The following is a 24,821-nucleotide window of genomic DNA, read 5'->3' as shown; positions in this document are numbered from 1 at the left end:
GGAACTTCAACCAGAGAAGAGCAACAGAGATGGTATACATACACTAGCCCTGCAATTTCATCCGTAGAGGGAACGCTCAGATGAGAAGCTTTCCTCTGTAAATGTAGGCAGAGGCATTCAATAATTTGCCCAGGGTCAAACAATCAGTATGTGTCAGAGCAGAACTTGAATCTAGGTCTTTCTGAATCATATCTTTGTCCCCTATACCTCTTTGCCTCTAATAAACCCAAAGTCTTTGGAAAGTATCTACTGTGGCTGTGAAAAGAATTTTGTGTTACACCATAAGGAGAAAGGGTTGTGTGTGATGCCAGACTGTTAGGTGATGTGAATTCAAGTTCTAGGTCCACCACAGCTTAGTTGTCATGCAGCTGTTTTGTTTTGTTTTGTTTTAACCTCAAACCCCCAGTTTCCTCATCTACAAAATGGGCAAAATTCTTGCATTGCCTTGCTCCCTGAGATATTACAACTGCTGCTTCTAATGTCATACCTGCATTTTAAGGATCAAAGAAGAAAATGAATAGAAAGTGATCTGTAATCATTAAGTGTAGTATGAAAAATGTTGTTACCTAGCTACCGTGTTAGTGGAAAGAGCCTGAGATTTGAAGTCAGAAGATCTGAGTTAAAATCTCAACTCTGTGACTAAAGAATCTCGTTAATTTAGGCAAATCATTTACCTTTCATGGGCCTCAATTTCCCCATCTAGAAAAAGGAGGAGGTTGGGTCATGCCTTCTGGGGTTGTTATGAGGACTGTATAATAGATGAAAGGCAATTTGTAAAGTTTTTTTGTTGCTGTCATTTTTCAGTCATGTCCAACTCTTCATGACTTCAGTTAGGATTTTCTTGGAAAGGTACTGGATTAGTTTGACATTTCCTTCTCCTGCTCATTTTATAGATGAGGAAACTGAAGCAAACAGGGTTTAAGTTACTTTTCCAGGGTCACACATGTTTGAGGTCATTTTTGAACCCAGGAAATGATTCTTCCTGAGTCCAGGTACAGCACTCTATCCACTTCCACATCTAGCTGTCCTTGTAAGTCACTAGCCACCAAGTATTTTTACTGAATACCTTTATTCTTTCAAATCCTGGCTTTGTCATTTACTACCTGTGTTACCTTAGCCGAGTGACTTAAACTCTCTGGACCTCAATTCATCATCTGCAAAGTGAGGGAATTGGATTAGGTGATCTTAAGGTTTCTTCTAGCTCTGAATCTATGATCTTGTTACTTTGTGATTTCATTGGTCTAGGTGGGCATAGATAAGGTGGGCACCCTCTGATCTCTGTAAGTTTTGACATTTGCTCCATGCTCCACATAACTATGTGCCTTTATACAGAGCAGACTTTCATATTAATAATGCAAATGTATGAAAATTAGGGAGTGAGCTTCTAAAAAGTCTGATACTTAACCTTATTACCTGCAGTATTCTCACTTGAAAATGAAATAAAGCTAGAAAAAAACTATTTCCTTTGAATTAAAAAGAAACAAGAAGCTTCTCTTATCCCCTGTCCTATGCTTAACTGCCACACACCTTTAAATACAAGAAAAAAAGAAACTAGCTCTGGCACTGAGTGGGGGTGCAGTGGAGAAAGCCTTGCATTTAGAATAAAAGGACATGGATTCAGACTCCCACTGTCTTCAGTACTACTTCAGTGACTTTGTAATGAGTCCCCTGTTCATTATGGGTCTTTCTTGGGTTCCTGGTCTGTAAGATGAAAGGAAAATCTATGTGTAGACTAAGGAAGAAAAAGAAATGCAACATTCCTTGTCCAACCTATGGCCATGGGCAATTGGGTCCCAGAGGTACAAAAGAGATCTGTCACACTAAACAGACTTCACTGCCATTCAGCCACTAAAACCCCTTCCCAGTTCCCTTCTGAGATTACCTTTCAATTTATATATATATAGTATATACATAGTGTTGTCTTCATTAGAATGTGACCTCTTTGAGATAGGGGTTGTTTTTGTCTCTTTGTATCCTCATTGGCTAGCACAGTGCCAGCGACAAAGGAGTGCTTAATGAATAAATGTCCATTGACTGACCATTGAGTTCTGGTCAGATCAGAAGTGTGTGTAGCTTGTGTATGTTTGTTTCTGTCTCTGTGCGTGTCACCCAGTGCCTGTTTGTCTTTGACTCTGTTTATGTGCAGTTTGTGCCTGTGTCCCAATGTTTACAGCTGTCTCTTTGTGCGTATTCCTGTTTCTATATGGCTGTGTCTGGCTGTGTATCTAGGTCTTAGGGTTACATTATTAGGGTTACTCGGTGTCCTCGAGGCTCCGAGGGTGCCTATGGCCCCATGCCTCTCTCGGTCTATGTCTCTGTGTCCCTGCATACATACATGTCTGTGCCCGTTGTGCACCAATGTCTTTCTCGGTATGTCTGTGTCCCTGTATGTCTGTGCCTCTGTGTGCGCCAGTATCTCCGTGTCTCCTGGGTCTCACTGCGTGTGTATCTCTCCCGGGTTCTCCTGGCACCCAGGAGGATGGGGCGGCCAGTCTGCAGTGCTTAGACAGGCAGCGCTACATCGCCTGGGGCTCCCGCGAACCCCAGCGCAGTTTCCAGATTTTGCGAGCCCAGAATAAGGTGCGGCTCCGTAGGCGGGCCGGGGCTCCCCGCCGCGGAGGGGTTGGGGAGGGGCGGGGTCTCCCTCATGCCATTGGCTGAAAGTAGCTCGACGTCATCGGATGGAGGCGGGACGGGGGCAACCAAAGTTCTGGAGTCCCGGGCGCATAGCGGGCTCGAAGCATTTGCAGGCTGCGCGCTCGCTCGGAGAGTAGCTGCCGCTGTTCCCTGTTGTTGAGCTCAATCCAGGGCGCGCCCTGCTTTCCTCATTCCCTCCGTTGCTGGCAACCTTGTGCACCTTACGGAGGCTGAATGACGGGCCCGCGTCGGACCAGCAGCTGCTTGGGACTCTCAGGAAGCTGAGCCCCTGCCAAGAAGAGATTGGCGGCGGGGCACCCTCTGTCAAGGCTCCTGGACCTCCAGGGACGGCCCCGCCCCCCGGGGGGGACAACTTTGGGGGCCATGTCTGCCAATTTGAGCCTCAGCATTCAAAACAACTCCACTCAGGGGGGTGAAGCGTGGATGGTAGGCTTGGGCATCGTCATGTCAACTATAGTCCTGGCCACTGTCTTCGGCAACGTGTTGGTCATCACAGCCATAGCTAGGTTCCAGCGTTTGCAGACTGTCACTAACTACTTCATCACATCATTGGCTTGTGCTGACCTGGTTATGGGGCTGGCGGTGGTGCCCTTTGGTGCCAGTCACATCCTCATGAACATGTGGACCTTTGGGAACTTTTGGTGTGAGTTCTGGACTTCCATCGATGTTCTGTGTGTCACAGCCAGCATCGAGACCCTCTGTGTTATTGCTGTGGACCGCTACTTTGCCATCACGGCACCCTTTCGGTACCAGAGCATGCTTACCAAGGGCAAGGCCAGAGTGGTCATCTTAGTGGTCTGGGTGGTATCTGGCCTCACCTCCTTCCTGCCCATTCAGATGCACTGGTATCGGGCCAGTCACAAGGAAGCTCTCTCGTGTTATGAGAAGGAGACCTGCTGCGACTTTTTCACTAACCAGGCTTATGCCATTGCTTCTTCCATCGTGTCCTTCTATCTGCCTCTGGTGGTCATGGTATTTGTGTACTCTCGAGTCTTTCAGGTGGCCAAAAAGCAACTTCAAAAGATAGATAAATCTGAGGGTCGCTTTCATGTCCAGAACAGCAGCCAGATGGAACAGAATGGAAGGACAAGTCACCGAAGGTCTTCCAAGTTCTGTTTGAAAGAGCACAAAGCTCTTAAGACCTTAGGCATCATCATGGGGACCTTTACTCTCTGTTGGCTACCTTTCTTCATTGTCAACATTGTCCATGTGATACAGGACAACATCATCCCCAAATATGTGTACATTTTTCTGAACTGGGTGGGTTATGCCAACTCAGCCTTCAACCCACTGATCTATTGTCGGAGTCCTGACTTCAGGTATGCCTTTCAGGAGCTTCTCTGTTTCAGGAGGTCAGCCCTGAAGCTCTATGGCAATGGCTACTCCAGCAACAGCAATGGGAGGAGTGAGCACAATGGGGAGCATGGTAGCTGTCCCCCTGAGCAGGAGAAGGAGATTGAGCTGCTGTATGAAGACCTTCCAGGCACTGAGGGCTTTTTAAACTGTGCAGGTACTGTGCCTAATGCTAGCGCCGACTTAGAGGGCCAGGAACAGACTCTGGATGATACCCCCTTGTGACTGTCTCTCTGGTTGGTAAAAACCCTCAGCAAACCAAGCAAGGTGGGAAAAAAGAAAGAAACAATTTTTAAAAAGAACAACTGCCAAACCAAACAAACCCCAAAACAACAACCCTTCACAAACCCATAAACACTAAGCCTTCTCTTTAACTTGTGAGCTAGAAATGTCTAGTCAGCCTGGAGAGAGATGGGCAGGAGGGAGGAGGATGGTCTTAGTCTATTTATTGTTTAAGTTATCAGAAAACAAAACAACTCTTGCACTGATTCTAGGGATTCCTCATTTCTGTAACAGTTGGGCTCTGCCTGGAATAGAGTTTGGAAGTGTATCTCTCACTTCAAGGAGCTTGGGCCTTGAGGACCTGAGTCTAGTTTGGATGGTTTTCTCATAGATCTACCTCACTTTTCAAGTATTAGGGTTAGCATACTTCTACTTGGGACATCTCTCTGGAGAAGCAGGCCTTCCCCTTGGGCCTCATGGATGCTCCAGCTGGACCTGGCTATCAATGTGGATTCGTCTCCTCCTCTTATTTGCTCACATGGGCTGTTGGAGACAGGAACACTGAGGGGGCAGCTTCTGCTGTTGAATGAGCAAAGTCTAAAGTTTACAGTAAATAAATTGTTTTGCTGTGACATCATTGCACCTGTTTGTCCAAAGCCCCCAGCGGAGCATTCTTGTTGGAAACCACAGGTAACTGTTTGCAATAGCTGTCCGGTGACTTAATGGTAAATTAATAGTAATAATAATGATACCTCACATTTCTGTGGTGTTTGCCAATTTTAGCTAGTGCTATGCCTCGCAGCCTTGTGAGAGATGCAGTGTAAATATTATCTCCATTCTAGTGAGGAACTTGAGGCTCTGGAGGTAAAGTATTTACCTGCCATCATACAGCCACAAATTGTCGGTGGGGACTTGAACTTGGGGCTTCTACTCTATTGCCAGTGTTCTTTATGTCATACCATACTTCCCAGAATTACATTTCCACATAGCTTGTCTGTTGGCATTGAGTCTGTTATAATAAACATATGTCTCAAGTAATCCTTAGACCCCAAGTCAAACTCTTCTGATTTGCATATCTCTTCTCTTGTAATTAAGGATATTGTTCATTAGTGCACCTATTTATGTATTATTTATATGTAAATATATTTAATAATTATTAAATAATAAAATTATTGTTTATTATTAATAAGAAATTGGCAATTTCCCATTAATTATTTATCCTGAAATTAATGGGAAGATGATGGTATAATGGGAGAGGAGCCCAGCTGGGTTCAAGTGCCCACTGACACTTATTACCCCTGTGACCTTAGTGGCCTTCTAACCAACTTAGACCTCTGTTTCCTCATCTGTAAAAAGAGGAGGTTGGACTAGCTGACCTCTGACATCCCTCAAAGCTCTGGATTTAGTATCCTATGGCCAAGTAGAAAATTCAGTCCGATTCAAGAGTAATCAATAGCACTTCAAAAATTACAAAGCCCTTTAGGGAAACATTATCTCATTTGATTCCCCCTACCCTGCTTTCATGTTGACAGCGGTACATCCCTATTTGTCTAACAAAAAAGAAAACAAAAAAACTGAGGCCCGTAGAGGAGAAGAAACTTCTTCAAGGGTCTTCTGGCTAGTAAAGTGTTGGAGCCAAGATTCAGATTGAATGCTTCATACCCTACATGCAGCCCTCTTCCAGCTGCCCCACAAACTGTCTCCTGATAGATTTACTGTGTGTTGTTTACATCAGAAAGACTGACTCATGGACATGAAGTGATAGACAGCCATCTCTCTGCCCGCTGTGCATGGCAGCCTCCCAAATTTATGTCCTTACTATGCCTTTCCATGGGAATCCTTGAACCTACCAAGGCTGGTGGGGTGGGGGTGGAGTGGGGCTAGTTGAAAAAGAAAGAGAATTCAGCTGTTTGTGATGAAAATGCTGCCCCCAAAATGATAGCCTCTCTCATTGCAGAGGACCAGGAATTAGCTGGTCAAAGAGGTGCTCAGAATGAGTTAATTAGAATAGCTCAATATTTGCTAAGATTCATTTCCCCTTCACCCACTCCTCTGCTAGCTAGCTTTGTGACCTGATCACTAAATCTCATCTTTGGTTTCCTTGGGGAAGAGACGAGGGGAGAGTAGTGAGTGGAGAGGGGATGAGGACAAGCTTTAGTTCGATGGTCTTTAAAGTTCCTTCCAGGCCTAGTTCTGCATTAGAAATTTGAAGCTTGGAGCTGGATAAGATTTGAGCGATCCCAGATTCATAGAACTTTTTTAAGGTCACGTGAGTTCATAGAATTTAAAGCAGGAAGGCACCCAGTCCAACCTTTTCACAGCTGACTTTCCATAGATTCAGAGAGGTTGTGACTTGTCCAGGGGTACACAGTAAGTAAGTGGTAGAACTGAATTGGATTCAAACTCAAGTCTTTGGAATCTAATATTCGCTCCCCTGCATCTTGGTTCTCAAGGTCACTCCAGGTAGTTAGTAGCAGAATTAAGATTTGAATCAATGTCTTCTTACTGGTAGGAATCCTGATTTGCCCAGATTTATTAAGCATATATTAAAACATTTGCAATGTGTTGATCACTGTGCTGAATACTGAGGGTGCAAAACAAAGCAAAACAGAACAGTCCATGCCCTTGAGGTCAGAGGTAACACCAGAACCCAAGTATTGTGATCTTCCCTGTTCCTGGCCCCCTTACCCCAAGGGTGCTTTATCCACTACCCCATCCTTATTTCAATGCTGCCATAATAGAAAGCATCCAGGTGGTACTGGAGTTGCAAGGAGGACACTGGTTCAGACAGGTTTATAAGTGGTGAGAGGGTTAGTGAACAGTCACTACTGTTTTATGGAGTGACTCTAATGCCCTTAAAAGCCACTTTTATGACAATCAGAAAAGTAAACACATTCTTTTACTTCCTCTCCTCTCCTCTCCTCTCCTCCATCCTTTTTCTATTTTTACATCAGATATCTGAAAGAGGACTTTAGTCTGAATTCATTGATCATTAATTTGTTCCTTAACTGAATTGCTGCTTCTCTTCCATACCATGATTTTTCCCCCCTCATCTGTCAGCACAACTCTCCTATAGACTTAATCTTACCAGTGGAAAGGAATTCACTTAGACTATAGTATTAGAGCTGGAAGAGCACTGGAATATTAGAATTGCAAAGGACCTTAAAACAGATTTTGGAAAGAGGACATTGCATATAAAATGTGTTAGATTTAATGAGCATGGGCACTTTTCATACATACAGATTGCACTTTCTGTACTCTAGAAGACCGTTTTCATGAGTTGCTATGGCCAAAAAATGTCATCGCCTGGTATTGGGCCTCCTTGCACTTAGCCAGAGTCAGACAAGAGAGACATAGCCCATCATGGGATCCATAATCAGTTGTTTTAACTTGATGGAGCTGTCAGAACTTGTGTTCTGCTGGCAGTCGCATCCATGCCATCATATGGTACTGTGGGGCTAATTATGCACATTCCTGTGTGTATATGTGTGTGTCTTGGAGGAAGGAGTTAGAAGTTACAGGATAAGATATCAGAGTGAGGAGAGAACATAGAATGCTGGAACTGGAAAAGATGGATCATAAAGAGAGAGAAGAAGCATCAGCTCCAAACCCTCATTTTATGGATGTTGTAGCTGAGGCCCAGAAAAGCAAATGACTTTCTCCATTCTGCCTCTATAATTTTGTCACCCTGGTGACCATGGCTGTCTCACTTGACCTTTCTGAGCTTCAGTCACTCATTTGTAAAATAAAAGTTTTGGATAAGTAGTTTCTAATGGGCCTTCTAGGCCTAAATCTATGATTCTGAGAGTATGGAGCAAATGAGTGACTAGTCTGGACTAGAACCCAGGCCTCTTTACTTTCAGTATTATATAAACTCATTCCCCAACACCACAAGTGCCTTCCTGTGTTTCCTGTTGGTTACCAGGGTGATGGGCATTGGGCGTGTGCATTGTGATCTCAGTAAAATGCTGAATGGCTTGATGGTTTTAGTAAATGTTGTAGGTTATTGTTGGCCTTCCTCTTGTACAGCACTTTTAGGGCTTGGGATATCTGTTATCTCTCTTTTTCATTTGTCCCCCTTGGAACCCTTCCCCTTTGTAAAAGTCCATTTATAACTTCCCTAGCTCCCCCTTAGACTCCTTTTTCCTTTCTCCAAACTTTACCTTCTCTCTTGGCATTGATACTACGTATTGGTTCCAAGGCAGAACAGTAAAGACTCAACAATGGTGATTAAGTGACTTGTCCAGGGTCCCACAGCTAAAAAAGTGAGATCAGATTTGAACCTTTCTCCAGGCTATCCACTGAGACATCCCTCCTCCCCTTGGACTCCTAATAGAGAATCAAAAAATCTTAGTTTTGGAAGTCACAGAAGAGATCATCTAGAATTATCTCATTTAGAGTAGGGAGTAATCTTAGAGATCATTTATGAAGCCCTGCTACCTGCCATATACTATGCTGGGTATCAGTAGAGATATAACCCCTGTCCTCAGGAAGTGTGTATTGCCCTGGAGAAGATGGGGGAGATCTATGTTCACATAGATGCATGTTGGTATATATTGTATATATGATAAATATATATATATATACACATAATATTCTATGACTATGAAACCAAATTGCATGTATATATACATGTATGCATATATTACAGATATTTCTATAACAGATCTGTAGAGATATATGTGTGTATGTGTGTGTGTATGCTTTTGTATGCATATGTCAAAAGGAAGACACTGACAGCGCTTGAACTGAAGGACACCCGGGATTCTAAGAGGCAGAGATGAGGGCAGAGTGCATTCCAGGCACGGAGAATGCAAAAGTGCAGAGATGAGAGGTGGAGTACTGTATATGAGAAATAGCAAGACCAGTTTGACTGGACCATAGAGGATGTGAGAGGGAGTAAGGCATCATGAGATGAAAATAGATTGTAGTCACTTGTGAAGGATTTTCAGTGCCCAACTGAGGAGTTTTGATTTGATTCTAAAGGCAATTAGGAATTAATAGAGTTTTTTAATTTGGGGAACCAGTTCCTAAAATTGAATAACCTGGTTTAATATCCTCATTTTGAACAGAATAGAATACTGAGGCCCCGAGAAATAGAATTATTTCCCCAAGATCAGAGAGCTAGTAAGTAGATCTGAACCCTAAAGAATCATTTCTCTCTCCTCAGAAACACCTACTAGATATTTTCTCCTTTCAGAATACCTGAAGATTTCCTAATTCAGCACACTTCTGACCTAAGTCAGCACACATCTTCCTGCGGTCATTCATATTTTGGGATTAATGTAACTACATAAAACTTTTTCAGCCCTGGGGCCTTGAGCAATAACTGCCTTTCCTAGGATATGAACATGGAGAGTGTGCAAAGAGACCTTAGAAGCCATCTAATGTGACTCGTTCTTCTTCCAAACCCTCTTACAGATAAGGATCTAAGGCCTGACTTGTCCAAGGTCACTCAGGTAGGAGCAGCTGGGAACTCTCGTCCTCTGACTTTAAACTCCACTTTCTTTAGAAAATGAACAGTGGCCGATCTGATTTTTTTTTTCATGGTTCTATTTGTGTCTCTCTGTCATGTATATTTGTTTGTTGTCGGGGGTTACATAACATTTGTGGTATATTCACTAGAACAAAACTTCCTTTGCCTAGGCTAGAAGGGCCCAGGAACTGTCAAATGAGAAACTCATATTGAGATGCCAGCTGACAGGTGTGTCTTGTGGGGGTGGAGGGAGGGGACGTTTACTGAGGGAAGGAATCCAGGGAAAGGGAGGATGGGAAGGAAACAGGCTGCAGAGTGCCTCACTGGGGAGCTGGCTCTGTTGGATCCTGCAGGAAGAAGTCAGTGCCACTATTATTTATCCTACTAAAATAGACCGGAGTGATCTGGAGATCTATAACATTGGATGTCTGCCTTTAAGGAGTTTGTAATCGACTTGGAAAAACAAGACAAACACCCGTGTCATGGCAGGAAAAGACAGTGACTGGCTGCGAGGGACAGTGGAAAAGCCACTGGACCTGAGAGTCCAAGGTCTGGATTCTAGGATCAGCTCTGACCTCGACTGTGATTGACAATATCATTTTTCCTCTCTGAGCCCAACTTTTGTCTTTTGTAGAATGAGACAGCACATCTTTAGGATCTTTCATGATCTCTAGGATGGTCCTAAATTCCAAATCCTAAATTCCAAAGTCACTTCTAGCTCTAGCATTCTATGTTCTATGTTCTAAGAGTGTCCATTCTATATTCTCATATTCTGGCGTCCAAGGGGCTTTCCAGCTGGCTCTGATGTTCCAAGTTCTCCTACTGCCCTGGTTTTCTGCTTTCTATATCCTAACAGCCTGCAAGATTCCAGGCATATGTATAGACTGTAAGTTCCATTTGATATCAAAGTGGGGAGAGCTATGTGTGTTCTGAGTGGATGGGAAATACTTCTCTCATTACCGTGTTATCAGAGGTAGCTGGTTGTAGCAGAAGAGCGACCTGCTCATTGGAATGCCCAGCCTTCTTCTCTGAGCCCTCATTTTGGCTCTGGGTTTCAATTGAAGGGTTGGGCCAGAGTGAAAAGAGGATGTGAAACTTTCAAAACTGATCACAGCTGGGTAAAACTGCAGCAACACATTTGGCACTGCCCAGATTGCACCCAGGCAAACTGGTTCTTGGTGAGTTTGGGATGGTGCCCATGGCAGCCTGATTGCAAGGCAGGTCTGTGGCTGGAGTTGTCCTGAGGCCTGGAACTTGTTAGAAACCCGGCAGGCCACAGCTGGCTTGTCAAGGAGATTTTAAATGTTATGCTCACTTTCTTAGTACAATAGAATTGATTTTCTGGCAGCAGGGAGAGTTTGATATAGTGGGGGAAAGTCATTCAGGCAAAAATAATAGTAATAGCCAAACAACAAATGTTTTTCTTGTCCAATACCTTATTCAACCCTCATAGAAGCCCTGTGAGTTAGGGAGCACAAGTGCTATAATTATCCCCATTTGATAAATGAAAAATTCAGCATATCTCTTCTTAGATTCACAAAACGTCAGAGCTGAAGGAACCTTAGAGATCATCTAGGCAGATATGGTGCCACAGGAAGATCTGAGTTCAAATGTGGCCGTAGACACTTCCTAGCTGTATGACCCTAGGTAAGTCATTTAACCCTGTTTGCTTCAGTTTCCTCACGTGTAAAATGAATTGGAAAAGGAAATAAATGGCAGATCATTCCAGGATCTTTGCTGAGAAAACCCCAAAAGGGGTCATGAAGAGTTGGACATGACTGACCAACAACAGTGCCAGAGCAGTGGCTCACAGAGGAAGAACCACAGACACCAAGAATTAAAGTCTCCTGTCAATCTGTATAAACAGGTTATAAGTAGGTGGGCAAGGACTCAACCCAGGACCTCTGAATTTATATGCAGTGCTTTTTCTAGTGTACTCTACTGTTATTCATTCATCTAACTGATACTTGCCAAGGGCCAATCCTCCTGTGTGATTTTGCACAGGGATTGTTCTCAACAAAGCTGGCTTCAGTGAGAGGATAAATAAGATTGCATGGGCAATATTTTGAATACTTTAAAAAAGCAAACTTCTCAAGCACATTTAAGAACTTTAAAAATGCCATTTATATATGATTAAGAAGAGGTGGCTTGGCTGGTGTGGTAAGGAAAATATTTAAATAGGAGTCAGAAGGCTTGCATTCAGATCTCTTCATTTCTTTCTTTGAACATCAGGTTATAACTTTGTAAAATGAAAGAGTTTTTTTATTGGATGACCTTTAGGTCTCTCATGGCACTAATATTCTGGGAGTTGATGGGTTAATTTTAAATGGATCGATCATTCATTCATTCATTCAATAACAAAGTTGAGAAATATCATAATTAATAATCACCCACATCTGAGATGATATTTGCGAGGAGAAATGTCAAACGCCTTCACTTAGGTGCAAAAAAATCATCTGTACAAGTATAGAGATAAAGAACTTTGTTTTTTTTTCATTGTTCAATCATGCCAAACTCTGTGACCTAATTTGGGGTTTCATTGGCAAAGATACAGGGGTGGTTTGTCATTTCCTTCTCCAACTCATTTTACACATGCAGAAACTGAGGCCAACAGGGGTTAAGTGATTTGCCCAGGGTCACACAGCTTGTAAACATCTGACTGGATCTGATGAGTCCACCTGATTTCCAAGTCTGGGACTCCAACCACTCCACCTACTTGGCCAGTTATATCACAAATGATGGTGGCCTGAAAGCTCACGTGGATACATATTGAGATGAGGCCTGGATCTCTGATTTCACTGGTATGGGGAACAACCCCAGTGATGAGGCAATGAGGCAATTCCCTTTTAGGTCAGTACCTTCTCAACTCTCTAAGCTCACACAATAGCAAAACAAACAAACAAACAAGCAAGCAAACAAAACCCTAACTTCATTTAAACCATGTTAATAAGAATTAGTGTCTAGATGAGGGAGGCAGTCATTTAACCACATCTAAGTGATTCTCTCAGTTTTTGGTCCCACGTTTTAGGAGTTATATGGACAATCTGGAGCATTTATCAAGAGAAAGGTAATCAGGATGGTGAAGGGACTGAAGACCATACCATATGAGGGTCACTTGAACAAAAAGATGTTTAGTAATAAGGAAAGAAGACTCCAGGAGATTTTATTTTTGTCTTCAAGTATTTGAAGGACTGTCATGTGGTAAAAGGATTAGACTCAGTTCTGCTCAGTTCCAAATGGGAAAACTAGGACCAATGGATAAGTGTAATAAAACAACTTTCAGTGTAATTCCAGGGGAGTTGGGGGCGGAAGCCTTCCAGAGAGATGTCCAAAAGCTGAATTGGGCTACCTTGTCAGATAGTGAGTTCTCTAAGTTTGGAAGTCTTTACATGGAACCTGGAAGACCATTTGTCTTGGATGGGATTCCCGTTCAACTCTGACTTGATTAGATATTCTCTGTCCTGTTAACTCTGAGATTCCATAAGTCCTATTGATTCTGTGAATTGGACTACTTTGGGGAATTAGTAACCTCCTATCCTTGGAGGTACTTGAGCAGAGGTTAATTCTATCAGGAATGCTAAAGAAAAGATTCCCAAATGGGGTGAGAGGTTGGAAGAGATGGCCACTAAAGTCCATTCCAACTCTAAGATTTAGTGACACTGTGTCCTTGAAAGTACATGAAAATAAATTGTATTTCTTTTTTTAAAATGTTATTCTTGAAGGCAGACTTTTCTCCAATTCACACTAGCCTTCCCCCTAGTGATCTGTAGCGAAGGCTTTTCACTGTATTCCCAAATGGGGAACTACCCAGGAAATCAGTCTCTTAACAGCTCTGGGTTGTAGAGTTGGGGGGAGATGGAAACCCAGAAATAGAGCAAAAAGGTTAAGCAGTTTTCCAAACTATTAGACCCGTTCATCAGCTGTCCTTCCCATGCCTTTTCCAAGTGACTTATGACCTCCCAGAGAGAAAATAATGAGTCTTCTCTGCAAAGTCTATTAAGACTTTGTTCTCCCTCCCTCCAATCATTGTACTTCCTGTAATCTTGTTTCCATCACTCCATTTAGTAATAATAACTTCCATTTTTATAGTACTTTAAAGTCTATAGAACTTTCCTCCCAACCACCTTAGGAGGGATAATATTCTGAGTGTCACTATCAAGATTGACCATAGTGAGTAGAGCTACCATTAGCTGGTTTTTCTCTATCTCCTTCTTATCTCTTCTCAAATCTCCCATGGTTCTTCTCTCCCCCTCCTTCAACTGAGAACTTTGCCTTATGTTTTTTTTTTTTAATTGAATCTTTTTGCCACGAGATCTGTCTTCTCTCTTCTTCCTTGTCTTATATCACCAAGATGTCTTCTGCCATTATCTCTTCCTTCACTCTTGTCTCACATGATGAAGTAACCTTACTCATTGTGTAAGAGTTAAAATAGGGGTTTGACTAAGTGAGAGAGCAACTTTTATTTTTTTTAAACCCTTACCTTCCGTCTTGGAGTCAATACTGTGTATTGGCCTCAAGGCAGAAGAGTGGTAAGGGCTAGGCAATGGGGGTCAAGTGACTTGCCCAGGGTCACACAGCTGGGAAGTGTCTGAGGCCAGATTTGAACCTAGGACCTCCCGTTTCTAGGGCTAGCTCTCAATCCACTGAGCTACCCAGCTGCCCCCTTAGAAAGAGCAACTTTTAATAATTTAAGTTTTAATGAGAATATAGCAGAGTTGTAAATTAATATTACTCCCTTAAGCCAGAGAAAGGAAAACTTCTAGCAGCTTTTAACAATTAACAATTTAGTTCAATTAAAAGAGAGATAATAAAAGAATATAGTAAAATGAATATAGTAAAGGAGAAAAATATAGGAAACAGGTAGAGAAAGAAAATTCCTTGATGCCTAAATAGATTCCCTGTAATCACCTATAATTACTACCTAAACTGTCTATATCTACCTATAATAACTACCAACTAATAACTAACCCACACCACCAGCAACCAACTTATGACCAGCAGCCAACTTCCCCGCAACTGCCAGCCCTAACTGCTAGCAACTGACTCCCCTTTTTCTACCTCAGTTCCTGTCTCTATCATTTCTCCTTCCTGTCACTGTAAGCTGTTTAATCCCTACACATCTCTATGGTAAGAGGATCTCTAGGTCCCCCATTAAATTAGAAAAAATAAATAAAGAATTCCTTTTTACACTTACCAAGGCTACCCTCTCTTTATGCACAAGTGATCCTATTCCCTCCCATACCCTAAAGCAGATTGCTTCCTCTGTCATCCCTATGTTCTCATTCATCTTCAATCTCTGCCTGTTTACTGACTCCTTCTCTACTGCCTAGAAACATGCCCATGTCACCCCCATCCTTTAAAAAATCTTCCTTTGATCCTTCTGTTCCTGATATGTATCATTCTATATTTCTTCTGTCTGTTCTGATAAAATTTATGGCTAAATGAGAAAACTTTTTACAATAGGTGCCTACACTTTCTCTCTTCCCACTCTCTTTTTAACCATTTACAATCCAATTTCTGACATTATTCTACTGAAACTGCTTTTCATAATCTCTTAGTTGCTACCTCCAATGGCATAAGGATTTTTGAAATCCTTATTCTCCTCCACCTCTTTGCAGTTACTGACACTGCTGATAAGTTTCTTCTGGCTACTCTCTTCTCTTAGATTTTTGGGCCACTTCCCTCTTCTGGTTCTTCTCCTACCTCTCTTATTGGTTTTCTTTGCTGGATCTTCATCCAAGTCATGCTTTTTAGCTACAGGTGTCCCACAGGGTTCTATACTGGGTCCGCTTCTCTTCTCCCTCTATACTGTTTCATTTGGTGAACTCATCAGCACCTATAAATTTAATTGTCATTTTTATACTGATGAGTCTCAGATCTACTGATCCTGCCCTAACTTCTTTGCCAATTTCCAGTCTTGCATATCCAACTGCCTTTTATATGTCTTGAAATGGATGACCAGTAGACATCCTAAACTCAAGTCCAAAACTGAACCTACTAAATTTCCTCCTAAAATATCCTACCTCCCCTAAAATTCTCTGTTACTTCGAAGGCACCATTATTCTCTCAATTTCTCAGGTTTGTAAACTAGATGACATTCTTATTTCTTACCTCTAAATACCCTCAATTTCTCCTTTGTAACAATTCTGGAATATGCTCCTTTTCCTCCTCGGATAATGTCACCATTCTAGTAGAACCTCTTCTTGCTTGGAAAATTGTAATAGCCTACTGATGGGTCTGCCTGCTTCAAGTTTCTTTCCATTCCAGTCTGCCTTCCATTTTTTTCCCCTAAATTTTCAAATGATTTTCCTAAAGGTCTCATAGGTCATTCCCCTCAAATTAAAAAAAAATAATCAGTGGCTCCCAATTCCCTCTAGGATCAAACATAAAATCCTCTTTTTAGCTTTCAAAGCCTTTTCCTTTTATAACCCAGTACCACCTCCCATTTCTTTTGCAGTTTTCTTATACCTTATTTGTACCTTATCTTCCCACAGTACTCTTCAGTCCAGTGACTCTGGACTCTTGGCTTGTTCTCAAACAAAACCCTCCATCTTCTGCTCTAAACATTTTCTCTGGTTATTCCTCATGCCTAGAATTCTCTCACTCCTCATCTTCTGTCTCTTGACTTCCTTCAAGTCCCAAATAAAATCCCAGGAAGTCTTTCCCAATCTTTCTTAATTCTAGTGCCTTCCCTCCCTTAATTATTTCCTATTTGTTTCTCATATGACTTGTTGGTGCACATTTGTTTGCTTATATTTCCCATTAGATCATGAGCTCCTTGAGCCGAGCAGAGACTTGTATTTTGCCTATTTTTGTAGGTTATCTTTCCCATTAGGCTGGAAGCTCTTTGAGGGCAGGGCTGTATTTTGCTTCTTTTTGTATCCCAGGCACTTAACACAGTGCCAGGCACACAGGAGGTACTTACTAAATACTTATTGATTGACTGACCAACTGACCCTTTGGCTCACACTTATTGTGCAATCATGGATAGGCTACTCAATCCTGACCAAGCTAATAATACTGTCAAAATTGAAGAGACAGCTTGTTATAATATATGAGCACTGGACTTTGAGACTTTAAGCCAGAAACACTGGAGTTCGAATCCTGACTCTGACACTTACTAGTCCTTTGACTCTGGGCAAGTAATTTAATCTCTCTTAGTCTTACATTCCTCACCTGCAAAAGGGGAATATAAAAGTATTTTACTTTACAAAGTTGTGACTACCAAAGGAAATAATATGAAAAGTGTTTTGCAAACCTTAAAATGCTATGTTATTAGTAGATGAGTGCTAGACATGGAGTCAGGAATATCTAAGTTCAAATTTAGACACTTACTAGCTGTGTGACAGCAAATCACTTTATTTTCCTCAGTCTAAGTTTCGTCTCCTGTAAAATGGGTATAATAATAGCATCTGATTGAGTTGTAATGGCCAATTGTGATAATGTATGTAAATCATTTTGTCAATTTAAAAATGCTGAATAAATACTATCTATTACTATTCCTGTTGTTATGAAGATGAAATGAGATCAAATATAAGTTAAATGCTTTGGGTCCATTATATATTTTTGAAGCTCAATTGACATAATTGAGATAGAGAAAGAGAGAGAGAAAGAAAGAGAGATGAAAATGTCAGTCATTTTAATTATTTTTTATCCTTATCTTGTCTTACAATGAATACAAAATATTGATGCCAAGGTAGTAGTAGTCTCTCAGTAACCGAGGATGACGATTGTCTTTGTGCGCTTTCATCTATGATAGACGAGTGTGTACAAAGACACTTGTGCGTGAAAGAGATTTAAGTGGAAAAGTCGATGCACAGAGACATTCCCACTCTCTCGGTGTTGGAAGCCTGGGTCCAGTGGCATGAAAAGTCATTACACCTGGAGACTTCCTCAGCTGCATTGGATGGCCGTGTTGTCTTTTGTGCTCCAACACGCCCTAAGCACTCCACAGTGCTTTGCTGTGTCGCCCTCTCAGCCATTGAACCTTCTTATTGGTTTCTTCCGTCTGTTCAGCCGAAGCAGTCTTCACATGCTGGGTGAGCAAAGCCCTGGTTCACCAGGGGTCTATGACCCTATGGCTACCCTCACAATGTTTAGCCAGCCTGTCAAAGCCGTTGCCCCGGGTGTGGCCGCTGCCACATGCTAGCAGCTACTAGGAGCCACAAGTGAGAGCTGGGTGTCAGGTGGGGGTCAGAGGCTGGAGAGCTGCCCTAGAAGGGCATGACAAGCCCTCCATACCAGAAATACTACCCCTCCCTGAACACCCCATACACCCCGGTGCCAAGATAGAAGAGTGGTAAAGACTGGACAATGGGGATTAAGTGACTTGCTCAGGGTCACACAACTTGGAAGTGTCTGAAGCCAGATTTGAACTTGTCATCCCCACTCTAAGGCTAGCCTGCTATCCATAGTTCAGTGTTTATCTTCATTTCACAAATGAGGAAACAAAGTCTTAGAAAAGGAAAAAGGTTTTGTGCCAGGTCACACAGTAAGCATCAGATTGTGCCTGATGGTGCTCTTCCTGCTAAATCATACATGTTGTTTGCACTTCCAGGGTGGTCTGAGGCTTTCATTAGGAACTTTTTAGGAAGCAGAAAGTAGCCTGCAGTCAGCTACCACATGGTTAAATCCTCAAAGATCTCTCCCTGAGCAATAACACTAGGTGAACACATTTGAAAATCTAGTCATCAGAGTTACTCTAACCATTGGATTTGTTAAGTTCTATTAAGTTTTGCCTAATTTCTCCTTGGCTTCATGTTCTGTACTTACCAAATCAAATGAAATAAAGTCCTCCTTCTGATGGGTAGAATGGTGGTTTTGCTCAAACATCTTTTCTGCCTAAGCTTATAATGAACACAAGTTATTAGAGAATCACTTAATAGCCTGGGGAGGGATCTGAGAATAAACATAGATCATTAGAATGAGGAGGGACTTTAGAACAGAGAATGTTTAGGATCTTCAAGTCCAACTTAGTGAGTGAATCAACATCATCAAAGCATTTATGTAATACTTATAAAAATTGATTTTTTTTTCTATTTTTCCTTAATCACATGTAAACAAAAATGTTTAACATTCATTTAAATTTTGAGTTCAAGCTTCTCTCTTTCCATCCTTCCCCTCTCCTCTCCTTGAGAAGGCAAGCAATTTGGTAAAGATTTTATATATGCAGTCATGCGACATTTTTCCATATTAGCCATGTTGCAAAAGAAAATGCAGAACGAGAACATCCCCCATAATAGAGAAAGTTTTAAAAGTATGCTTCAATCTGCATTCAGACTTCATCAGTTCTTTCTTTGGAGGTGGATAGCATTTTTCATTGTAAGTTCTTCAGAATTGTCCTGGATCGTTGTTTTGCTGAGAAAAGCTAAGTCACTCATAGCTGATCGTTGTACAATATTCCCCTGGATATATAACACTTTAATGTTTCCAAAGTGCTTTATAAAATTTGTCTCATTATCTCTTCCCAGCTATCCTAGGAAATGGACAATATTATCACCATTTTAGAGATAAGGAATCTAAGGTGGAATGACTTGCCCAGAGTAACACAGGACCTGTGGCTGGATTTGAATTCAGGTTTCTTGTACTCCAAGAACAAGGCTTCATCCACTGTGCCAACTACCTGCCCCTAAAGAAGGGGTTTTAGAACATAGAATCTTGGTAATATTCCAAACTATCTTAGTGAAATAGGATCTTTATTTTAAAGAAGAGGAAGTTGGAGACCGAAATGGAAGAGGGACTTGCCCAAGGTCACAGAGGGAGTCAGTGGCAGAGCCAGGTCTCCTTATTCCCAGTGATGCCCTGGGAGCATTTTCCTGCTAGTCCTGCTGTTCTTCTCTAACCTGTGCTGGACTTCATGTCCTGCCTGTTTTATGAGCTGTACTGATACAATTGCCCATGCATTCCCCATCAGGACATACATACTTCCCTCGTTTACCATCTTGGCTTGTGTTTACTTCTCTGGATGACTGACTCTATTAAAGGATTAATCCCATATTGGAACTGTACACAGGCTCCACTTAGGACTGCAACACCAGGCGCTGAGCACATACAAGGCAATCTTTATGCAACCCGACCTGACCTTCCTCCTGTTGCCCAGCCTGGAAACAGCCAATGATCATGGTCTGGGAGCAACTCCGCCTTGTCACTGGAGACTGGGGACTGAGAGAAGAGGGGAGAGCTTCCTCAGGAGCCCTGGGGATACCGTTTATTTCTGGTCCAAAGCAAGTTTGGCTTGGGGAGGGGCTGGGTCCATTATATATTCCTCCTTCTGCAACAACAACGTCCCAAAGCCAAGTTTTGGCAAGACTGTGGCATCGACAGAGTGGGTTTTGCTTTTGCCAACCCCCACTCTGGGTGTGTGCCCATCTGCTCAGGGAGGGTGTATATATAAACAGATGGGCGTATGGTACACGGAGCAGTCCTGGCTTTGCCACTGACTCCTTGTGTGACCTTGGTGAAGGCACTTAGATAAGGTAATCTCTGAGATCTCTGCTAGCTATAGAGTTCAGTAAGTATGATTTCCCTTTCCAGGCCTCAATTTTCCCATCAATTAAATAACAGGGTTGGACATAAAGCTCTTCCTAGCCCTAAAGGTTCGTGCCTCTGATATCCTTTCTGTGGTTCTTAGTGTTCCTATCTATGAAATGTGATTCCTCTTGATGATCACTAATGTTTTTTCGAGCTCTGGAGGTCTGTGTTCACATAAATGATAGTAACATGTCCAGTGGAGCCCTGTCAAGGGGCCAGGCTGGGGTATGGACATCTAATCCACTCTACATCTTCTGAGTCACTCCCTTCTCTCCTCCCTGCTTGTCTTCCTAGGTTTTGTCTTCCTCTCTTGCAGCTATGCCAGGCCTTGCAAATCAGCCCAAGGCTATGTGTAGAAGGCATTGAAAACAAAGTAGGGGAGGGCAGAAGTGGCAGCTGCTGCTCTCCTTGTTGGCACTTGTGACACAAAATTTCTTCCAGTAGGGGCATCCCCACTGAAATGTGTAAAATGCATGTGCTGGCTGCATTCTGTTTTCTAAGGCCCCTTCCATCTCTGGCATTCTATGGTTTTATTATTTTTTAAGGATAAGCATAGAAATATGTGACTACTTTTTTGTCTATAGGGGGAGGCTGTGTTCATGGGGATATATCATCATTAAAAATGGGTAGGTGCAGGAACAGCTAGGTGGCCCAGTGGATAGAGAGCCAGACCAGGAGACAAGAGGTCCTGTGTTCAAATGTGGTCTCAGATGCTTCCTATCCATATGACCCTGGCAAGTCACTTTACCCCCATTGCCTAGTCCTTACAATTCTTCTGCTTTGGAACCAGTATACTTTATAGATTCTAAAATGAAAGGTAACAGGTTTAAAAAAAAAAGAACATAGTTTTGGAAACCAGTGAATTCTCCTATAATTAGACACTATAAGATATACAAGGGATATATAAAATATACTAGGAGAAGTATAAAATACACAGTAAGAGTGTGGATATATTGTACTTGACAGTGTCTGTGACATGGACTCTCAAAGAGAAACTCTGAACGTAGAAATCAGTATCAAAAATGTAGAAGTGGAAGACAATTTAGAGATCATTTTGTCTACCTCTCTCATTTTACAGATGAAAAAACTGAGGGCCAGAAAGGTCATATGATTTTTTTTCCAAGAGCATATATATAGTATGAAGCAGAGCCAAAATAAATTTGAACCTAGGTCCTCTGACTCCAGATCTAATATTCTTTCTACTGCATGCCATGTTGTCCCAGAGAAAGAAAGGTTAAAAAAAAAAGTGATAGTCTAAAGATGAAAGAAGCAACAAGGATAAATGGAAGAAATTAGGAATGTTTAGCTAAGAAAAGAGAAATCTTCATGGAGGAGGCGGCGAGTCTGTCATTAACTATATTAACAATGAGACATTTTTATCTCAAAGTGGAATGGTGTGTTTTGGGAACTAGTGAGCTTCCTATGCCTGGTTATCTTTCAAGTAAAGGTATGATAACCACTCTTCAGGAGTATTAAAGAAAGAATTTCTATTCCAGCCTAATGTGGAGCAAATGCCTTTTGAGATATTATTTATCTGAGAGTTTATGGTTTGGTGATTCCAAAACTAAGATGTGTATGTGAGAGCTATGGCAAACTCTAGCAGAACAGTGAGCTATGGAAGGACCATCCCTGATTGAAACTTTGTTTTAATTTTTTTCTTTCATTAATAAGATGTTCCTAGATGCTTTAAATGTTGAATCCAAGGGTTGCCTAGTAGCCAAATATCACTTTCCTTCCTCCTGTGAGTCATTACCCTTCCACCTCTGATTTTCTATCTTGAACTTAGTCACTAGATTTAATGCAAGATAGGGCTTTGGAGATCTGATCTGACATCTTCATTTTGCAGAGGAAGAAACTGTCCCAGAGAAGTGACTTTCCCCCCAAGATAGTAGATGGCAAATGGTGTTCAAACACATATGTTTTTACTCCAAATTCAATGTCGTTTGTTTGCTTTTTTTCATTCTACCAGACTGTATGGGTTCAGACTTTTAGGGTAAAAGGACTCCTGAAAGTCAAGTACATTAAAAAAACAAAACAAAACAAAACAAAACAAAACAAAATGAATGACAGATGGAAAGGGTCAATTGGGTGAGAATCTGCCATTTTAAAGCAGTTTTCTTCACTTAACATGTCTTAAAAATGTGGGTTTTTTTTACATTTTAATTGCTCATGTTCTTGACAAAAATAGAAATGATGTAGTTTCTACGACATCCTTTATCTCTCTCTCTCTCTCTCTCTCTCTCTCTCTCTCTCTCTCTCTCTCTCTCTCTCTCTCTCACACACACACACACACACACACACACACACATGCATGGAAACACCAGTCATGCTTCTGCTGTTGACTTGGTTTGAAATGTTGGGCAAATCACTTCCCCTATTTGGATTTCATTCCCTGTCTGTAAAATGAGGGGTTGGAGTAGAGCAGTTTTAAGGTTTTTCCTCCTTCTAACATTCTATGTATGTTTTGTGTAGTCCTCTCAGCCTGTATTCCATGTCCTAAGGTTCCCTACTGGTTGTGAGGTTTCATTACCTTCAGCTCATCTGACCCAGAACTTGAACAGAAGAACAACCTAACGGTGTCACCCCTTTGTTTCCGGTTTTCAAAAGCTTCCTGACATCAAAGTGGTGACTGACTCAGCTGAAATCAATGAGCTGTTACTAACCCTTATGTGTGTACAATAGCTCTGGACGACTTGGTCTTAGACACTTTCAGAGTTGACTCCAAAGGGTTACTTAGTAGCTGAACGTTACTCTACTTCCTGCTGTGAGTCACCATGCTTCTACCTCTGATTTGCTCGTTTAAATGAAGTCACTAGATTTAAAGCTGGAAAGGACCTTGGAGATTTGGCCTGATGTCTTCATTTTGAAATTGAGTTCTAGAAAAATGACTTTCTCTAAGATGATAGATAGCAAGTCATGTTCAAACTCGAATCTTTTGAGTTCAAACTCAATGTTTGTTTGTTTTCCCCACTCCATCACATTTCGTGTGTCCAGTCTCTTAGGGTAAAAGGAATCAGATTTCTGAAATTGTTCCCTAGAGGAGACAGAAAGCTCCGATTACTTCTTGGAACTTCATTCTTCTAGACTACCATGGGCAAAGTAGTGATATTCTGTAGTTCTAAAATATAAAAAGGATAGAAAGTCATTTAAATTGGTATAATCTGAAAGGCAGAGAAGAAACTGGCCTTCATAGTGGACTACCACTAAGTAGTTAGCTGTGTGTCCTTGTTTAATATATTTCCCTTGTCTAACCCCCAGTTCTTTCATCTTTAAAATAAGGGATCTATACTAAATGATCTTAATGGTTCCAGTTCCCATATTGGAAAAAAAACACTTTTTTAATTCATTTTCTGTCTTTTATATTTTTAAGTCCCCTTTTAGTACTGACTTTCTATTGTTTCTTCCAGCTCTAACATTCTACATTCTATATTTTAAAAGTCTCTTCCAGCTCTGAAGTTCATTGCTCCATATTCAAAGTTTCATTCCAATTCCAATTTTCTCTTGTCTATATTCAAAGATACTTCCAGTTGTGACATTATTTAGGATTTGATTGAAGGTGGGGAGGAAGGGACCATTTGAGAGAGAAAGATTGGGTAAGGAGTGTGTTATAGAAAAAATAATCTTCCTTCTATTTCTTCCTTTACTGAATTCTTTCTCTACTTTTCCACTTATATGTTCTTCCCCCCCCCCCCATTCCAAGGCAGAAGAGCAGTAAGGGATAAAGTGACTTGCCTAGGGTTGCATAGCTAGGAAGTGTCTAAGGCAAGATTTGAACCCAGGCCTGAATTTCTATCTAACTGCCCCTTCCTTTATATGTTCTTGATGATGAATATTCTGGTACCTCAAGCTATTTGGACAGCAGCAAAAAGCATCCACTGAAATAAATACAAGGCAGCCTTGAATAAGCAGAGCTGGAAAATATGGAATGGTTACAAGTAGACATTCCCTGTATTCTCATACTTCACAGACATATTCATGCCTTTACGCATTCATTTATGTGTTCATCCAACAATGTGTCTTCTTCATTAATCTTCCTAAAGTATAGTACTGATCACATCCCTTCCTTGCATTCAAAATTGTTGAGTCATAGGTTCACTGAATGTCAAAGTTAGAAGAGACCAGAGAACACAGGCTATGTATAAAATTAGAGATGAAAGGGACCTTAGAATGTTGAATGTAAGAATCTAGATTGTGGGAAGGTGTCCTAATGGAACTCACAATCCAGAATTCTCCAGTACTGAGCATTATTGCCCTTCTGGTTAAAAATGAAAGAAACTAAGAGTTTATGTCATACTCGCATTAGTTGAAGGAACCAGGGGTGTTTGGCTCAAACGAGAGAAGACTTGAAATGGAGCAAGGAAGGCATAATAGAAGTCTTCAAATATATAAAGAGCTGCCACCCAGAAGAAGGGCTACACTTGTTCTGCTTACCTCAAAGATGAAAACCAGGAGAAACATGTGGACAACACAAAGTGAGATGTGTGAGCTTATTTAAAAGTGGAATAGGATGTCTTGAGAGTCACGGGAATTCTTCAAGAAATAGCTGGATGACCACTTGTCAGGTATATATGGCTATATAGAT

The 24,821-nt window shown here is 41.5% G+C and overlaps 1 protein-coding gene across 2 annotated transcripts in view; it reads left to right on the top strand.

Moving 5' to 3' along the window:
- Window positions 1–2,447: 2,447 nt before the first annotated feature.
- Window positions 2,448–24,821, top strand: part of ADRB2 (adrenoceptor beta 2) — a 125,479-nt gene continuing 103,105 nt past the window's right edge. The window contains exon 1 of one of the 2 annotated variants that reach the window (XM_056811608.1): window positions 2,448–17,206. In XM_056811608.1, the coding sequence (XP_056667586.1) occupies window positions 3,022–4,236 (1,215 nt within the window). In that variant the 5' untranslated portion in view covers window positions 2,448–3,021 and the 3' untranslated portion in view covers window positions 4,237–17,206. Of the gene's footprint in view, window positions 17,207–24,821 lie in introns of those variants that run through there. The other variant, XM_007474051.3, reaches the window with a different exon arrangement.

This window comes from Monodelphis domestica, chromosome 1 (genome assembly GCF_027887165.1).
Source record: "Monodelphis domestica isolate mMonDom1 chromosome 1, mMonDom1.pri, whole genome shotgun sequence".
In the NCBI taxonomy this organism is placed as follows: Eukaryota; Metazoa; Chordata; class Mammalia; order Didelphimorphia; family Didelphidae; genus Monodelphis; species Monodelphis domestica.
This window is presented reverse-complemented; position numbering and strand designations above follow the sequence as displayed.